The sequence below is a fragment of the Triticum dicoccoides genome, chromosome 5B (assembly GCF_002162155.2).
Source record: "Triticum dicoccoides isolate Atlit2015 ecotype Zavitan chromosome 5B, WEW_v2.0, whole genome shotgun sequence".
Taxonomy (NCBI): Eukaryota; Viridiplantae; Streptophyta; class Magnoliopsida; order Poales; family Poaceae; genus Triticum; species Triticum dicoccoides.
The window spans coordinates 527,504,020-527,522,425 of NC_041389.1; the positions used below are offsets into that span (position 1 = coordinate 527,504,020).

Sequence of the window (18,406 nt, forward strand, 5' to 3'; positions counted from 1 at the left end):
GACAACATCAATAATTCCTGATGAGTAGACTTAGAAGTAGGATTTTGATATATTGCAAATCTGGAGTAGACTTCATGACAAATGGTGTACCAGTGTATAGCTGATTGCTCTCCCTGACAATTTCCAACTATAATGTACAGTTGTACACTGTATCTTTTCATCTAAGATATATATGAATGATTTGAGATCCTCAACTTGATGGGTCCGTCATTAGAAAATATATGCTATTTGTGGTGTTTTTGTTTAGTAGGCCTAAATTCAGTTCAAGGCAGACAACACTATGTGTCTGAATATTCAGATGTATTGCATATCTGGAGTGGAATTCATGCTCCTCTGTTTTCTACCGTCTAAACCACATCCATAAAAAGCATGAAGTTCAACTGGAGCAAGGATTGCTTAGGTTTAGTATGAAATATGTCAGCCCTTTAGGGCAGGCATTATGGAAAATACAAATGTTTTAAATCGGAGGTCTGAAAATCTGAAGCTTCCGCAGGTGCTCGGCCTCAAAGATTTAACACTTTACACATTCTGTCGCATAATCAATGTAATCTCGCAGAAATCCAGAGATGATGACAAAATTCAGTGTACTGCAGTGCATCAATTATAATTCATAGATACACCAAATGACATAAAAAAAATTGTACTCCTTATAGGGTGCGCGTAATACTAATCATCAAAAGGTAACTTTCTAGCAGCTGACGACAATGTGGCATCCTGCTCAACCCCAAGTAAAAGACTTGTAAATCCGCCTTGGATGGAAGGAGCTGACATGGTTGAAGGTTGCCCATACACATCATTTGCAAAGTTTAGCATTGTGGCAGTAGCGTATCCGCCTTGGATCAACGGTGCAGCCATGATCGAAGATCGCCCATAGACATTATTTGAAAATTTTGGCATGGTATTAGTAATCTCAATACTACCAGCATTCACATCCTGTATCATAGAATATGAAATTGTTCATAAAACATGCAAGTCAAATATGAAAAGGGGATACTGACTCTGAGTCAAATGGCTTACCATCAATTCCTTCGGATCAATGCCTCCATCCCTGTTTTGTACTGCATTTTTTCGATCTTCTCCTAGAGTCAGACATATGAATTGAAAGAAAACTAAAAGGATTAACAATAGAGGTATAGAATGGAAAAAGGCTTGCTAGAATGAGTAGGATCGGTACCTTTCTTTTTAGCACTTTTATTTTTCTTCCCTTTCTTTTTTTCGAGGCCGATGGTTGCCCGTTTACGCTTTGCGCCTTTCACCACCTGAGGAACTCTGAATGATATTGTACCATTTATTGTGTTTGTAGCACACTCAGCCGAAACTAGCGGAACCTCGCTGGATTTTTCCTCCATCTTGCTAAGAGTGTTATCTGCTTCCAAGTCTAACTTATGTATAGCTTTCTCGAAATCATCAAGAAGTTGTTTTGACCGTGTACACTTCAATGCAACTGATGTAGCCTTCCTTGAGATACGTGCAGCTTGTGTTTTCAAACTTTCCTCCTCGGATCCTTGTTTTTCAACATAAAATCCTCTTTTCGCATATTTTGTCCATCTTCCTAGTATATATTGTGGCGGCAAAATGAAAACATCATTCATATTGAAGACTTTGAATGCATGCTTGCACAATATACCTGCAAGATATGGATGTCATATTTCATCAAGTTGTATTAGAGAATACATTGCATCATAAATTGTGTATATATACCTATGGATTCGAACTTTCTGCAACAACATGTAATAGTTGTATCCGTGGTATTGAATATAACCTTTGCTCCATGCTCGCTGTTCATATGTGTGACCATATATGTCAACACCGGACCGTCTGTCTGTAACAGTTTACAAGAGAAAGAAAATTGGCTTTTGAATTCTGTTTCAAATTCTGAATACATCCGCCTTGTATATGATTCAGATGCGGTCTTTAGCAAAGGAAAATTTGGACTGTAAGCAACAGGTTTCTTTCGACGCGAACTAAAATCTGCATCCAACTCATTTTCACGAAGACTTCCAGAAACCTTCTCACATTCTACAAGGAGTTCTGAAAGACCAAGTCTCCTACGAAATCTTTGCTTGAAGACATTATTCATACCTTCGCTCCTTTGAGTCGAGTTCATATCAGCCGTAAAAGAGTCACGATAGACAGCAGCCCACTTTTCCCTCAACTCATACAACTTTTTCATCCATTCGTTGTCCTCAAGGTTGTATTGATCCAACAATTCAAACCATTTTTTATTGAAGTAAAATTCTGACCTATCTTCATAGACACATTTCTTAAAATCAGGTAAAAACTTCTCAGGATGCTCATGTATTACATGCCCGAGATGTTTTGCAGCATTAAGATAAATGTGCCACAAACAAAGTCGATGACTTGTATTTGGGAACACATATGCAATTGCTCCGTCCATGGCCTTGTCCTGATCAGTGAATATAGTGCTCGGATGCTTGCCTGACATTGCTGTTAAAAATGTTTCAAAGAGCCAAACAAATGAATCGATACTCTCATTAAATATCAGCGCGGCCCCAAAAATTATTGTCTGCTTGTGATGGTTGGTACCAACGAATGGAGCAAAAGGCATTTCAAACTTGTTAGTCTGAAAAGTGGTATCAAATGATACAGCATCCCCAAAACATGCGTAATCCATGATAGACTGACCATCTGCCCAAAAGAAATTAGCTATCTGGCCATCAACCTGATCTATTTGAATGGCATAAAAAAATGTAGGATCCTCCCTTTGCTTATTTTTTAAGTATTCCAACAGTGTCTGTGCATCATTTGATTCTAAATACTTCTTGCGCTCGCGACCAATCTCATTATTGCAGTCCATCTTTGAGAATGGTACTTTGTCAGGTCCTCCGTAAAATGCTACCATAAAGTCATATACCTGGGATGGCTTCATCCCGGCTTCCCTTATCTGGCCAATTAGATGCCTATCCGCTTCTATAACACGTCTTTGAGACCTCAGCTTGTGCACCTTATTGGGACTAGCAAGATAATGATTGTGCTCAGTTATAAGCTTTTGCACTGTCCAAATACCATCCTTGCTGACACTAAACTGAATACGAGCCTCACAACCTGTCCTTGTAGTGTCCTTAGATGATTGGGTTTCTCGATGGCCTTCGTTACTGCAAACTATATATTTTTGAGATATACTTTTATCACCTCGTCGCTTTGTGTGACTTTTTCTGACACTGAACCCAACCTTGGCGGCATATGCGTTGTACATATCATAAGCGCTGTCCTCTGAATCGAAAGCCAATCCAACTTCTGGAACAATCAACGTTTCTCCAACTTTATCAATCGCCTGCGATACAATGAGTCCAGAGTTAAATTTATATTACCATAATGTGATGTGGGAAAATGTTTTTTTCTCCACTTTGAGAATTTGTTTTCCTAAGCTTACTAAAGAACACATATTAATTTTGAGCAGTCATTTGCTAAGTAATCAGTGCATAGTACAGTACTAGAGTACTACAGTACTATAATCTTATGCCGATTGCCTGACTAGGATCTCGCTTTTCAACCCGTACCTGCATATGTTGCTCTACACCAGCGACCCCGTCGTCCTGCTGACCTCCTTCTCCTCTCATGGCTGTGGTCGTATCCTCCCGGACTGCTCCTCCTGACATGACGCGTGGGGGCTGCAAGTTCACGGCGTGCGCACAACCATTCTCGTCCGCGAGGTTTATGCGGTACAAGTCGCCGGCAGTGCCACCATGGTCGTCCTTGTGAACCACACTGACATATTCCGTCATGGCCGCTCCCGTCATTCTCGACGATACTGCAGCTTCAAACTGCGGCGGCCATGGATGGCTGATGGGGCCTTGCGATGCAGAGGATGACGATGCGTTTGGGCGTGAGGCAAACATGGTTCTGGTCTCGCCCGGCGGAGTGAGGGCCGGACCAGGGTTCCCTCGGCCGCCACCAGTCTCATCTTCCATGATCAGATCGCCGCTATTCAAGGGAATCAGGTGCTAACGACGAGAGCCGATTGATTCTAACGACGAGAGCCGATTGCATGTAGTTTTTGCAGCTGAGCGGAGCCCACCGAGCCGGGATCGCACTTGTTTCGAGCCGACTGAACCCATCTGAGCCAAGGGACGCAAGTAACGGAGCTGAAGAAACAGCGATCGCCCGATGGGAAGCTGAGACACGTGGACAAATCCTGGCATGGGTACGCACCGGACGGACTTTGCAGCCGGTGTCCACGAAATTTTCTTCCCCTTCCGGGCACCAACCCAACACGCACCGGGACGAACGGACCTGCCCGCCCGATCCGCGCCACCTCGGCTCGGCGTGCGCGACCGTTGGAGCCGCGGGGTCCGTCTCCCCGTGCTGCCCTCGCGCCGGCCGCGGCGGGGCGCACAGCGGCCGGGGGCACCGTGGGGATTCGGGGCTTGGCGTTGGCGGGGCCCGAGAAAGACACCAGTCCCATGCACGCATACACGCACGCACGCCGCCCCAAGCTCACACCTCCCTCTGCTCTGAGCTCTCTGCTGTGCTGCTCCACCTCACTCCCACCGCATGCTCTCCTCTCGCGCCGGTTACTTTTCAGCTCACTCCCTCACTCCACTCCCACTCCCCAGCCGAAATTTGGAAGGACGCGACCCGACCCGACCGAGGAGTCAAGAGGGGGAGAGCGCGCTGTCAGTGGAGGCAACAACGGTTACTGCCCCGTCTTCCCGGCCAAGATTTGAGGGGAAGGGGAAGGGGAGGCGAGTGAGCGGCTGATCGATCGGTCGACCGGCGACGCGCGCCGGCGATGGGCTGCTGCCAGTCGAGGCTGGAGCGGCAGGAGGCGGTGTCGCGCTGCAAGGCGCGCCGCCGCTACACCAAGCACCTCGTGCAGGCGCGGCGGGACATGGCCGCCGCCCACGCGCTCTACCTCCGCTCCCTGCGGGCCACGGGCGCCGCGCTGCTCCAGTTCGCCACCGCCGAGGCCGACAACCCGCACCCGCACCCGCGCCCGCGCCCGGCCCACCACCAGCGCCACCAGCCGCCGCCCTCCCCGCCGCCGCCGCCTCCCCCTCCTCCCCCGCCGCCGCCGCCCCCGCCGCTCAGTCCCGCGCGGACCGCCAGCTCCTGGACCACCACCACCTCCTCCACCATCAGCGCATCGCAAATCCTGCCGCCCCCTCCGCCGCCGCCGCCGCCGGCGGCCCCAATGCCGTCCAGCTGGGACTTCTGGGACCCCTTCGCGCCCTCCTCCTCCCGCTCCCCCGCCGACGCCGCCGCCGAGTGGGACGACGCGGCCACGTCCCTCGCCGAGTCCCCCCGCGCCGCGCCGCCGCCCGTCGTCGTCACGGCCAAGGCCGCCCAGGCCCAGCCCCCGGCCCCGTCCGTCATCACCACCACCACATCCACCGCCAGCGAGCTCACCGTCGTCGCCCTGCCCCGCGGCGGAGGCGGCGGCGGCGGCGCGGCCGGGAAAAAGGACCTGGCCGAGATCGCCACCGAGATCGACGAGTACTTCCTCAAGGCCGCAGACGCCGGCGCCCGCGTCGCCGCGCTGCTCGAGGCCCCAATCTGCGAACTCCCCAACGCCAACAACAGCCTCCCAGGCAAGAACGGTCCTCAGATCAGCTTACCTCGATTTTCCATCGGTCCATCCCGCTCACATTTTCAATTGTCTGACGAAATCTTTGCTGCGTACGTGCAATGGGATCAATTCTTGCTTCTTCAGGGAGGGTGATGAGCTACGGCAAGAACCTGAAGCCGACGGGATGGTCGTGGGGCGCCGGAGGAGGGTACGGGAAAGGCAGCAGCAATGGCTTCTCCAGGTTCTGGACAGGAGACGAAGGCATGATGGGCAATGGCGGAGGCAGTGGGATCCTCAGCCACTCCTCCACCGTCGAGAGGCTCTACGCCTGGGAGAAGAAGCTGTTTCTCGAGGTCAAGGTGCGTTCGTTCATCATCTGTAACCCACTTCATTGGCATTGTTTTACTAGCTTCAGTTTTGGATCATATCGATCAGAATGTGCAGTAGAGCTTTGAGCAGATTGATTCATCGAAATGCACGGCTTGGTTAGATAGATCTCATACAGTGGGTGAATGAGTGGCTTGGTGCTTTTGAGGAGCCAGTGGCCGTGCTTTTGCTGATTTTTACTATCATATTAGTACATTCTGTGATGGCCATGGGAGATACTAACAAGGATTCCAGTGGGGTGGCAGTTGGTTCTGTCTCAAGCAAAGTACATTCTGGGCACATGGATGCATTGTTTGTTTGTTCATTCACTTTGCAGCAATTCTTTTTTAACCCTCTCTGTCAGGAGGTTCTGTAAATATGATATGGCACCATACGTGCCTTTGGATTCTTCCAAGTAAAAAAGATGATCTGTATGCGTTATTTTATAGCCTGCAAAGACACAATTTCATGTGCTGCTCTGTTCTCCGAATATTGGTACAACTGGTGTGATCCTTCATCGCATAGTTTTAAACTTGTTCAGCTCATTTGCCATTGTAAAGAACTAAAGATAGGCTGTTTCATCGCCTTTCACTAAGTAATCATGAAATGTCAGCTTTAGTTTTTACAGCTTTAAAGATACAAATCCTTGTGCTTCTTTTGATAGAGATAGGAATAGTGCATGCATGGCTTTGCAGAGTCAATTTTTGCCCCTTTTATCGCATCAAAACTTACCACATACTATTACCGTGACCGCTTTGGCTAACTAACCGCGCAATCAAATCGAGCAGAACTACGAGGGACATAAGCAGGAGCATGACAAGAAGGTGGGGCTGCTGAGGAAGCAGGAGGTGAGGGGCGTGGACTACCTCAAGATGGAGAAGAACAGGATGGAGATGGAGAGCCTCGAGTCCAAGATGCTGGTGGCCACCCAGTCCATCGACACCACCACCTCCGAGATCATCAGGCTCAGAGAATCCGAGCTGTTCCCTCAGCTACTTGAGCTGGTTGCTGGGTCAGTACCACACTCTACCATCACTCACTCATTCGTGTACCGTATGCATCAAGTACCACTGTACCAGTACCTCACATGAACATGTCTCTCTACTTCATCTTGTACCATGCATTTCTTGCATGCTTGCTCGTATGGCTAGCTTGGCTGGACATATGGACCACGGTAAGGGGCCTTCCCAGCTGAGGCCCGTGAGAAGACCAGTGCCATTAGTTTTTTGCTGTTTTTATCCTGCCAACATTAGATTCAGACCATGCTGCACCTTTGGCACTGTACCAAGTCAACACTCACTGGTTTGGAAGGATGAGCATTCAAGTAGTGGAGTAATGTGATAGTGGTGTTGACTGTCCTGACTGAATCTCCTGCTCACCGATTCGGTCAGTACTAGCTAGGCCTGCCTGAGAGATCTCCCAGTCCCCCACCCCAGGCATCATTGCCTCATTGCCTGGTCCAGCTGAGTGACCCCTTTGGGCAATGGTGCCTGCAGCTTACTTACTTGCAACATCAAACCTTTGAGGTGATAGTGGTCGTGGTGTTTGGCACGCCGTTGCCTGATGATTAGTTCGGTGCTGTTAAGAAGTGTGCCTCTAGGAAGTTTGGAACATAATAGCTGGCTTGGCTAGTTCAACAGTTTCCAAAGAGCTTTGGTTTCTTAAAGAAGAAAGAGGAAAGATCATGCGAGTCTCTTGTTCATGGCACCTCTGCTTTGGTATCTGCAATTGCGTGTCTCGCTCGCACTTCTCAGGCCCCTGTACAGTTTTCCATCAATGATACAGTGAGCTAACCATGGTGTATACTTTGTCTAACATCATGATGCCTCTGAATGAAAGAATTACTTTGATATTACTGAACACACAAACCTCCTATTCGTTCCTGCTACCCATTGTCCATTACGCAGTTTCATTGCAGCACTTTACTTCAATTGCGTGTGTACTAGAATACCAAGCTACCCCATGTGAATATCAATACTCTTAAAGTACAAGTCAGATAGTTAGATGCAACATTTATTTCCTGCCAGTACATTTCCCTTTCTTGGGTAAACATGTATGGTTGCTCTGTTCTCATGCATGTTTCCTCTTATGAATGCATTCCATTTCAGCTTGACGAGCATGTGGAGGGGCATGTATGAGTGCCACCAGGTACAGACCCACATGGTGCAGCAGCTTGAATACCTGACCATGAGCACCAACCCAACCTCCAATGACCACCGGCAAGCAGCTCTCCAGCTCGAGATCGAGGTGGACAGGTGGTACTCGGCGTTCTGCAGCCTGGTTAAGTCCCAGAGAGATTATGTCTACTCGCTGACCGGCTGGCTTCGCCTCTCCCTGTTCCAATGCCATCACAACCCACTCATGAAAGACATCCAGAACTCTGACATCTACAGCTTGTGTGAGGAGTGGCAGCTGGCCATCGACCGGATCCCCGACAAGGTGGCCTCGGAAGGGATCAAAACCCTCCTGTCGGTGATCCACGCCGTGGTAGTCCAGCAGGCGGAGGAGCAGAAGCAGAAGAAGAGGTCAGATGCTGCATTCAAAGACTTTGAGAAGAAGACAGAGGAACTGCGATCTCTGGAGTCCAAATACGGGCCGTACTCTGCTGAAGGCTATGGAGAGATGACGCGGAAGACACCGGTTGCAGAAAAGCGGGCGAAGGTGGAGGCCCTGAGGAGCAGGGCCGACGACGAGAAGAGCAAGCACGAGAAGTGCGTCGGGGTGACGAGGGCGATGACCCTGAACAACCTCCAGACGGGCTTCCCCAACGTCTTCCAGGCGATGACGGGCTTCGCCAGCGTCTGCATGGAGGCGTTCGAGTCGGTGTACAACTTCAAGCGGAGCTCGGACCGGGCGCTCGACATGAAGAGGCTGCTGACCTGATGAGAGTCGCATTGCCTCTGGTCACTGTATAAAATGTATACAGTTTGTAGGCTTGTAGTGTGATGGTAGTAGGGCTGGAAGAGAGTTTGATTTTACAGAGCCAACATTGGTCTGGTACCTGGTGACTAGTCTAGGCATAGAAATGCCTGTGGCACCTTGCTCACAGCTTCTATGAAGTTCTCCACTGCAACTCGATTTGAATCTGCCCATTTTTCGAGCCGATGAGACGGTACTTTTCGTTGGTCCGCCTGTTGCTGATCACGCCTGCCAGGGCTATATAAATGAAGCCTAAGGTTTCCTGTGACAACATTATATAAGCAAAGTGACGGGACAATTTCGTACAATCCAGCCATTGTACTAAGAAATGCCATTAAGAGATATTGTTTCGAACCCTCTTATTCATATGATCAGATCAAAAGAAACAGAAGAAATAAAAGCAGTATCAAATATCTGTTGCAAGCTGGAATTTTGAGGCTCTCCCTTATGGATATTTCTTCTAATATAGTTGCGGAGCAACCAGAATGCTTGTAAGCGAATTACTACATCAATTAAGGGCCAATGCAAGCATTTCTTGTAGAATATCGTACCTTGCCATGTAATATTCCTCCTATTTTTCCAGGTTTACTTAGGACTTCAACATGCAACTTATCATTTGTAGGTGGTTCCTCGCAAGCAAACTCAAATTCATCCTCCCAACGTGGATCCCTGTTCTTCTTGATCACCTAGTACAGAGAAGGGAAATTCAAGTGCCATAAAGCATGCAAACACATCATAACCTTTCTAAATACTAGTTACAAATACCTTTGTTTTCTTCTCTTCTCCTTTAAAGATTATCTTTGCGTATGGGTTTGTGTGATGCTTCCCTTCAAGATCTTGAGCTTCGTGAACAACGACCAAAAGCAGCCCACCACCAGGTGGACCATTGTCTAGAGCTTTCTGTGCTTCTTCAGTACCATCCATGCTTTCTTCCTCCATATCTTCTTCTTGCTTGAAAGGCTTATATGTCACCTCCAAAGTAATCTGACCACGAGGTTTCTCATTTTGTACATCATTTGGGTCCATGGTCTTCAGTAAGTTAAGAGTCGAAACTTGAGTCTCCTCCGGGGCAAGTTCTTTCAACAGAACCTTGTTCATGCCCATCTTCACATGTTTACCAACCTAGATATATCGAAGAAATACTAGCTTAGCTGCATATTACACCCTCTACTCACAAATGTATGACGTTTGGGCAGTTTAATATGGTAGTGTATACGAAAAGAAAATCCAGTTGGGACTTGATGAACAAAGGAAGGAAGCCATGCCTGTGCCCGGTGGAAGACATTAACATCCAGCGACTGGTTCTCTAGATCTATCACAACAAATTTGAATTCTTCATTCCACTCCGGATTGAGATTGCTGCGCTTTACTCTTGTTTTCTTGGATGGAAGCCTGTCATCCGACATCTTAAGTTTCACGTACGGATCTGATTTACTACCCAACAGGCCCTTCTTTTCCAGATTTTGAGCTCTTACAACCTTCACAAATAGAATTCCAACAGGCCTCTTCGATGCTCTGTCAGTATGCAGAAGCCGCCATTAGTAACAGACATTTTAAAAATGCTGCAGAAACAACCGCAAAGTGATCAAAACTTTACTTTGAAGGATCCATTATAGGGACTTTCGCTGCTGCAGTTGGCCACCGGCGAGGCCGAGAACCCGCACCCGCGACCTCCCCGCCACCACCAGAAGCCGGCTCCGCCTCCTGATCAACAAGAGCAACCCGAGCTCTCTCCCGATCCTCTCACGGATGCTTAACAGAGTAGCAGAGAGTATATGGGGTCTAGGGTTTTTAATTTGGGAACTGAGTTCACGCCGACGCAGCGCCGAAGGAGAGCTCTTATAGGCAGCTAGCTGTTCACCGAGTGGAAGAGGAATCACTCCATCTATCTATCAAACTTTTTACACAGATTACTACTAGAACATGGAGCACACTGGACTAGGCGTCAACCGGCTGTGGATCTGCTTTTTAGCCGGTGCATACCCCCCGTCGCTTTCCACCTCTCAGCGCACCCACGATTGCCATTCAATCGTACTCCCTTCGTTCGGAAATACTTATCATCAAAATGAATAAAAAAGGATGTATGTAAATGTATTTTAGTTTTAGATACATCTTTTTTTGTCCATTTTAATGACAAGTATTTTCGGATGGAGGGAGTAGTTATCAGATTTTTTTTATTTGTCCGGTCTTGTTCGTGTACGCATTTCATCAAACACTTTGCGTGCACTGGAGAACGGATACACGCCATCGACGGTCATAATGACATAAGCAACAACTTGTGATTGAGAGTTGTTCCCTGTGATTTGAGAGATTTGTTCCTACTGATTGTGAGACTTGTTCCCTGTGATCTGTACCCATCACACGGATAAACCACTTCGGGCGGTGGGTGCCGGTGCACCGAGAAGGACGAGCTCGGAGATTTTTTCGGTCAGGCACATTGTGGCCAGGAGAACTCCGGGGTCCTTGTGTGTGCGCACGCTTTAGTTTTTGCGTCCATGGCCACTGCCAAGGGCGAGCTCGAGCTTGCTTGTCGTCCACCGCGTTTGCAGAAGAGAGAAGAGAGGGGGCCACGTGGTTGCTTTTGGTTGGACATGCAAATATCTAGACGCCCGCAAAACGTCCTCAAGTTTGTGGCCAGTATACCAAACTTCAGGCATGCAGACTAGTCCGCGGACATTTAGGGGACCTCGTTGGATGGCAGAAGCGATCTAGACACTGTTGTCAGACCCAAGGGGGCCTGAAGAACTAGATTCAGATAAACAAGTCTGAACTTGGCTATTTCATTCACTTTCAGAGGAAAGATTAGAGCGTTCGAGCTTCTTACAGAGGAACCTAGCCAACCAGGAACACTGGCGGCGCAAAGGGGGAAACCCTAGAAAACTGGAAGATGGTTCTCGCATCTCCAAACACTGGCTTTATAGCCTTACAAACCAAGAAAAGAAAGAGAGAAAATGGATACAGAGTGGTTGAGGCTGTAAGCCTTTTGCTGGAAAGTGAACAACGACGCGTCCAAGTCGGGGAGCCGTCCGATGCGTGATCCATGGTGTCAGCTTCATCATAACCAGCGAAGCGGTACGCGTGAAGAGGAGACATTGGATTCGTGATGGATGGCTTGGTTGCCTTCGCGCGCTCGCAGTGGCAATTCAAATTAGCTGGACTTCGTCTTCAGGTGTTGATAAGTTGTAGATGGGTCCTAACAACTCCCCCCCCCCCCCGATGAGACCAAGCCTGTCCTCAGGGTTGGAAGTGAGGGAAAACTCGCTGGATGAATGTCGCATCTCCCATGTTGCTTCTTCCACCGGCAGGTTACTCCATTTTATTTTCCACGTGACCACAGGGATATCGATGTCCCCTTGTTTGCGAGGAACCAGTTTGCGCTCCAACAGTAGTTCAGGTTTGAGCAGGATTGTTCCATCAGGGTTAAGTAATGGAAGTTTGGTGTTAGGTATTGTTGTTGGGCCAATGTGCTTCTTCAGTTGGCTGATGTGGAATGTATTGTGCAGCTTGCAGTCGTCTGGTAGGAGAAGTTTGTAGGAAACATTACCAACTTTCTGCATAACTCTGAACGGTCCGTAGTACTTGGAGTGCAGCTTGAAGCACTTTATGGATGCTTAGTGTAGTATGTCTATAGGGATGGAGCTTCAAGTAGACCATATCACCTTCTTGTAAGGTTCTCTCAGATCTCTTCTTATCTGCAAAGTGCTTCATTCTATTCTGGGCTCTGAGGAGATTTTCTTTGATGTGAGCAGCAGTTTGTTCAGCAGTGAGGACAGAGGGAAGATTGGTAGTGTCCTCAGGTGGGTATAGAGCTGCTTCAGCTATCATATTGGGTTTTCTGTTGTACAAAGACTGAAAGGGAGTGATCTTTAGTGAGGTGTGGTAGGATGTATTGTACCACCACTTAGCTAAGGGCAGCCAGTAAAACCACTTTTTTGGTTGCAGGAAGGCCATACATCTCATGTAGTTCTCCATGCATTGGTTCACCCTTTCAGTTTGCCCATCAGTTTGGGGGTGGTAAGAATTACTCAGATGTAACTTAATGCCCATTCGTTTGAACAAACTTTGCCACAGCTGATTTGTGAAGATTTTGTCCCTGTCAGTTACAATAACAGAAGGAAGGCTATGGAGTTTAAATATGTTTTCCACAAAAGCATTTGCTTCAGTCTGCACTGTGATGGGGTGTTTCATGGCAATGAAGTGACTATATTTGGTGAATCTGTCCACTACCACCAAGATCATATCCTTGTTTTGGGAAACTGGCATTCCTTCTACAAAGTCCATACTTATGTGACACCAAGCAAAGTCAGGGACATGCAATGGTTGCAAGAGACCAGGGTACTTGCAGTGCTCTGGTTTGTTGATCTGGCATGTTGGACATTGCTTGATGAAGTCAACAATGAACTGCTTCATGCCAGGCCAGTGGAACAAGAGTTTGACTCTTTGATATGTGGTTCTGTGGCCAGAGTGACCTCCCAGCTCACAATTATGTAATGCAGACACAAGTTTGGTTCTCAGTTGTGTCTCACTGCCTACTACAATTCTATTCTTATATCTGAGTATACCTTGCTTTAGGGTGTAGTTATCTAAAGCAGAGGGGTTAGTGGCCAATTGAGCCATGATGGTCTTGCATTTAGTGTCATTGTTGTAACTGGCTACTACTTCAGAGATCCAAGCAGGGACAGTTGTGCTTGCAATGAGGTTGTGTAGTTTGTACTGCACTCTAGAGAGGGCATCAGCTACTCTGTTTTTGTTTCCTTGCTTGTACTCGACCTTGTAATTATAGCCCAGTAATCTCACCAGTAACTTATGTTGAATTCCTTCAGTTAACTTTTGTTCCTGAATATATTTGAGGCTCTACTGATCAGTTCTGATAATGAGAGAAGGTGCTACAAAATAGTGTTTCCAGTGTTCCAGAGCTTCAATGATAGCTAGGGCCTCCTTATCATAAGTGGAGCTAGCAGCAGCTCTAGGACCAATAGTTTTGCTGGAAAAAGGAAATAGGTTTGCCTCCCTGCATGAGGACTGCTCCAATGCCATAGTTGCAAGCATCAGTTTCAAGAACAAATGATTGGGAAAAGTCAGGTAGGCTAAGACAGGGGCCTCTGTCATTATGTGTTTCAAACTGTTAAAAGCCTGTTGTTGTTCAGTGCCCCATGTGAAACTGTCCTTTTTAGTGAGTTGAACAAGGGTTTGCAGATAAACCCATAATTTTGTATGAACCTTCTATAATAGCCAATTAATCCTATTAAACTTCTCAGCTGAGTAACATAAGCATTGCCTCAACTTTTACAGGGTCTGTAGCAACCCCATCTCCTCTGATGATGTGTCCTAGATATTCCACTTGTGGCTGGGCAAAAGTGCATTTGCTGAGCTTTGCATATAGCTGGTGTTGTTGAAGGGTCTCAAACACTTCTTTTAAATGTTCTATGTGTTCCTGAAGGTTTCTGCTGAAAACTAAGATGTCATCAAAGAAAATCAAGACAAATTTTCTCAGATATTTCTTGAAAATTGTATTCATCGGCTTCTGGAATGCAGCTGGAGCATTAGTAAGCCCAGATGGCATAACTAAGTACTCATAGTGCCCACAATGAGTGCTGAAGGTTGTCTTTTCTATGTCATGTTGCATCATCCTGATATGATGGTAACCACTTTGTAAGTCCAATTTAGTGAAAACAGTGGCTCCATGTAGTTCGTCCAGCAGATCTTCAATTATTGGCACTGGATATTTGTTCTTGATTGTTTGCTCATTGAGTTTCTGAAATCATTGATAAGTCTCCAGGTTTGATCCTTCTTTTTCACTAGGAGGGCTGGAGAGGAGTAAGGACTGACATTGTCCTTAATTACTTTGTCCTTAATCATCTGTTGGATGATTTGTTTCATTGCATCTTTTTGGTGGTGAGGTAATCTATATGGCCTATGGTTTACTATTTTACACTACTAGGAAAAGGCCTACTAATGGCGCACCGGTTTTGCCTACTAATGGCGCACCACTGGTGCGCCATTAGTATCTGGTATTCTAATGGCGCACCACGCAGTGCGCCATTAGTTTTGCCCACAGTGCGCCACTAGTGTCTGCTATACTAATGGCGCACCACATGGTAGTGCACCATTAGTAACATTTTTTTAAATTTTTTTTGTTTTTTCTTAATCTCAGGTCACTATTTCACATATGAGATATCCAACACATATATATACAACAAGCATCCATATAACAATCATAGCCAACACACAAGTTCCATCATATATACATACATAGCCAACACATAGTTCCATCGTTACATATTACAAAAGTTTCACATTGTTCATCCAACACCGTTATCCATCAATTCACAAAAGTTTCACATTGATACAAAATAAAAACACAAATGGAAAAGAAGCACTCCGTCCATGCAAGCTTTCGTGAATTAAATCAAATCTGCAAAATGATAAACAAGAAGTTAGAAGAAGAAGAAGAAGAAGACTAGAAGAATACTAGAAGAAGAAGAACACTAGAAGAAGAATAAGAAGAATTTTAGAAAAGAAGAAGAATAAGAAGAAGACTATAAGCTTATTATGTAAACTTGATCATTTTGTGCTAACATAAGTTATTTTGGAGCTAACCTATAGGAAACTAAGCATATAAGCTCTAAGTTAGCATATTAGAGCCAACTTAGGTAAAATGAAGCTAACCTATGTCATTTTGGAAAAGAAGAAGAATAAGAAAAAGACTATAAGCTTATTATGTAAACTTGATCATTTTGTGCTAACATAAGTTATTTTGGAGCTAACCTATAGGAAACTAAGCATATAAGCTCTAAGTTAGTATATTAGAGCCAACTTAGGTAAAATGAAGCTAACCTATGTCATTTTGGAAAAGAAGAAGAATAAGAAAAAGACTATAAGCTTATTATGTAAACTTGATCATTTTGTGCTAACATAAGTTATTTTGGAGCTAACCTATAGGAAACTAAGCATATAAGCTCTAAGTTAGCATATTAGAGCCAACTTAGGTAAAATGAAGCTAACCTATAGGAAACTAAGCATATTAGAGATAACATAGGTAACTAAGTATATATATATATCATTTTGGAGATCTGACATACCTGACATAGTTCAGTTCTCATTGTTCTTCTCCTTCTCCTTCCTCAGTCTGATGCGCCAAGAGCGGCGAGGCGGTGGAGGCGGTGGAGGCAGTGGGATGTAGTCTTCTACCACAATTGGCGTGGTCATGTCGCCCAGCTGTGGGATCGCCGGCGCCACCACCGGTGCGTGGTCATTGTCAGGCACCACCACCATCGCGAGGCCACCTTCAGGCAGGACGGGCACGACCATGGCTAGGTCATCCTCAGCCACCTCCATCTCTTGTCCATGGTCAGCCACCACCATCTCTTGCCCTTGGTCAGCCACCACCAGCGCTAGGTCATCCTGAGCCTGATGCCCATCGTCATCCTGTAGCTCCTCATCCCCACTCTGCTCCTCTTCTCCCGCACTCCAGTCCGAATCATCCTTCTTGTTGTCTATGCTGCTGCCAGAATCGCTGTTGCTTTCGCTAAAGCCAGAATCGGTGTTGCTTTTGCTACAGCCATAGTCGCTGCTGCTTTGGCTATAGCCAGTGTCGCTGTTGCTGCTCCCATTACCTGTCCAAATACAACAATGACCGTTAACAATTGATGTGAGACAAAGCCAAATGTAGAGGAATAAGAAGAGGCAGAACGTACCGGCATCATCATCGTCAGCGTAGCGCATGCGACACATAGTCGCGTTGAATACCTTCACGATGAGCATGGTGGCGGCGTCGTCGTACCTGAAGAGAAGGAAGTACCCCAGCCACAGGTCGTAGGCACGGTAGAACTTCTCCCACCCATAAGACAAGTACATGTGGCCCTACTTGATCACCAAGTCCACATCCCACTGCCTGCAAAACCCGCTGTCGGCCTGTCGCAGCTTCACATTATTCCACTTGTGGCTGGGCAAAAGTGCATTTGCTGAGCTTTGCATATAGCTGGTGTTGTTGAAGGGTCTCAAACACTTCTTTTAAATGTTCTATGTGTTCCTGAAGGTTTCTGCTGAAAACTAAGATGTCATCAAAGAAAATCAAGACAAATTTTCTCAGATATTTCTTGAAAATTGTATTTATCAGCTTCTGGAATGTAGCTGGAGCATTAGTAAGCCCAAATGGCATAATTAAGTACTCATAGTGCCCACAATGAGTGCTGAAGGCTGTCTTTTCTATGTCATGCTGCATCATCCTGATCTGATGGTAACCACTTTGTAAGTCCAATTTAGTGAAAACAGTGGCTCCATGTAGTTCGTCCAGCAGATCTTCAATTATTGGCACTGGATATTTGTTCTTGACTGTTTGCTCATTAAGTTTCTGAAATCATTGATAAGTCTCCAGGTTTGATCCTTCTTTTTCACTAGGAGGGCTGGAGAGGAGTAAGGTCTGACACTGTCCTTAATTACTTTGTCCTTAATCATCTGTTGGATGATTTGTTTCATTGCATCTTTTTGGTGGTGAGGTAATTATATGGCCTCTGGTTTACTATTTTAGCTTCAGGCACAAGAGGAATTGTATGATCTATTGCTCTGACAGGAGGAAGGCCAGTGGGCTTTGAGAAAATGTCGTTATACTCACTTAACAACAATTTCACTTGAGGATGCACTGGTTGTTGAGGAGGAGGAGGAGTAGGAGGAGGAGGTGCCACAGTAACAAAGTTAAGAAGGAGCACAGCTCCACATACTAGGTCATGTTCCAGATCTTCCTCAGTGTCCATCTCAGGTACAACCATGTTGGGCAGGCTCTCATCCTGGAAAATGACATTTTTGCCTCCTTGCATGGTTATTTTTACCTGCATTTCCTCAAAGTCCAGTTCTACAGGATTGTGAGCTTTCATCCAGTCAGCTCCTAATATCACATCATAGCTTTGGAGTTGTAAGACTCTGAAATCTGAAGTGAAATGTGTCCCTTGTATAGTGTAAGTGCATTGTTTTGCCATGAACTCAGTCTAGAGCACTCCTCCATTTGCCACCACAACCTTTCTTTTTCTTGTAGGGGAAAGCTTGCACTGAATTTTGTTTGCAATGCTGGGAGAAACAAAAGTAGCAGTACTTCCACTGTCAATAAGTGTTGTTTCAGGGGTATCCCCAAACATGACAGTAACAGTAAATGAGTACTTGGTGGCACTCAGGCCCATCAAAGCATGCATTGCAATTTTCAGGGTTTGATCAGCACTGTTTTCTGCTTCTTCATTGTCTGTTTCTTCAATTTCTTCGGAACTTGCAGTGTAGTAAACCAACTCTGCATCATCAGGGCATTGCTCTTGTAGAGCATGTATTTGCGCTTGATTGACCATCTTGCAAACTTTCTTGTGCCCTGGGAACCAAGGTTCCTTGCACTTGTAACAAATGCCCTTTAACCTAGCTTGTTGGATAATATTAGCGGTATTGTTTGCAGCTAGTTTGCCAGGGTCAAACTGAACCTGTCTTCTAACAGGAGGCTGCACTGCTTGGGGCCATTGCTTCCTAGGTGGTTGTGCTTGTTCCATTCTTTGAGCTAACCATATAGCCTTCTGCAGATCTTGAGGTTCATGACATTGGACATAATGCTGAATG

At 46.3% G+C, this 18,406-nt stretch overlaps 3 protein-coding genes across 3 annotated transcripts; 1 reads left to right on the top strand and 2 right to left on the bottom strand.

Annotated features, from left to right (window-relative positions):
- Window positions 1-485: 485 nt before the first annotated feature.
- Window positions 486-1,619, bottom strand: LOC119306000. The gene is made up of 3 exons (XM_037582363.1): window positions 1,175-1,619; window positions 1,018-1,079; window positions 486-933 (listed from the first exon to the last, which is right to left on the bottom strand). Exons 1-3 carry the CDS (start codon window positions 1,590-1,592, stop codon window positions 667-669), a joined length of 747 nt encoding a protein of 248 aa, XP_037438260.1. The 5' UTR covers window positions 1,593-1,619; the 3' UTR covers window positions 486-666.
- Window positions 1,620-4,753: 3,134 nt separating this feature from the next.
- Window positions 4,754-8,988, top strand: LOC119311355 (protein ALTERED PHOSPHATE STARVATION RESPONSE 1-like). The gene is made up of 4 exons (XM_037586998.1): window positions 4,754-5,552; window positions 5,675-5,889; window positions 6,685-6,908; window positions 8,005-8,988. Exons 1-4 carry the CDS (start codon window positions 4,754-4,756, stop codon window positions 8,777-8,779), a joined length of 2,013 nt encoding a protein of 670 aa, XP_037442895.1. The 3' UTR covers window positions 8,780-8,988.
- LOC119309945 (synaptotagmin-2-like) lies at window positions 8,919-17,688 on the bottom strand. Its single transcript, XM_037585839.1, has 6 exons — window positions 17,536-17,688; window positions 10,413-10,555; window positions 10,081-10,330; window positions 9,581-9,937; window positions 9,367-9,501; window positions 8,919-9,077 (listed from the first exon to the last, which is right to left on the bottom strand). The coding sequence occupies exons 1-6, from the start codon at window positions 17,686-17,688 to the stop codon at window positions 8,949-8,951; spliced, it is 1,167 nt and encodes a 388-aa protein (XP_037441736.1). The 3' UTR covers window positions 8,919-8,948.
- Window positions 17,689-18,406: the final 718 nt, after the last annotated feature.

Coding starts and splice junctions, on each gene's coding strand:
- LOC119306000 (XM_037582363.1), bottom strand. CDS start 1,592: ATGAATGATGTTTTCATTTTGCCGCCACAATATATACTAGGAAGATGG. Junction 1,080..1,174: donor TAAAAGTGCTAAAAAGAAAG/GTACCGATCCTA, acceptor GTCTGACTCTAG/GAGAAGATCGAAAAAATGCA. Junction 934..1,017: donor TTGATCCGAAGGAATTGATG/GTAAGCCATTTG, acceptor TCTATGATACAG/GATGTGAATGCTGGTAGTAT.
- LOC119311355 (XM_037586998.1), top strand. CDS start 4,754: ATGGGCTGCTGCCAGTCGAGGCTGGAGCGGCAGGAGGCGGTGTCGCGC. Junction 5,553..5,674: donor CGCCAACAACAGCCTCCCAG/GCAAGAACGGTC, acceptor TTGCTTCTTCAG/GGAGGGTGATGAGCTACGGC. Junction 6,909..8,004: donor CTACTTGAGCTGGTTGCTGG/GTCAGTACCACA, acceptor ATTCCATTTCAG/CTTGACGAGCATGTGGAGGG.
- LOC119309945 (XM_037585839.1), bottom strand. CDS start 17,688: ATGAAAGCTCACAATCCTGTAGAACTGGACTTTGAGGAAATGCAGGTA. Junction 10,331..10,412: donor CCTATAATGGATCCTTCAAA/GTAAAGTTTTGA, acceptor GCATACTGACAG/AGCATCGAAGAGGCCTGTTG. Junction 9,078..9,366: donor GAGGAATATTACATGGCAAG/GTACGATATTCT, acceptor ATGTTGTCACAG/GAAACCTTAGGCTTCATTTA.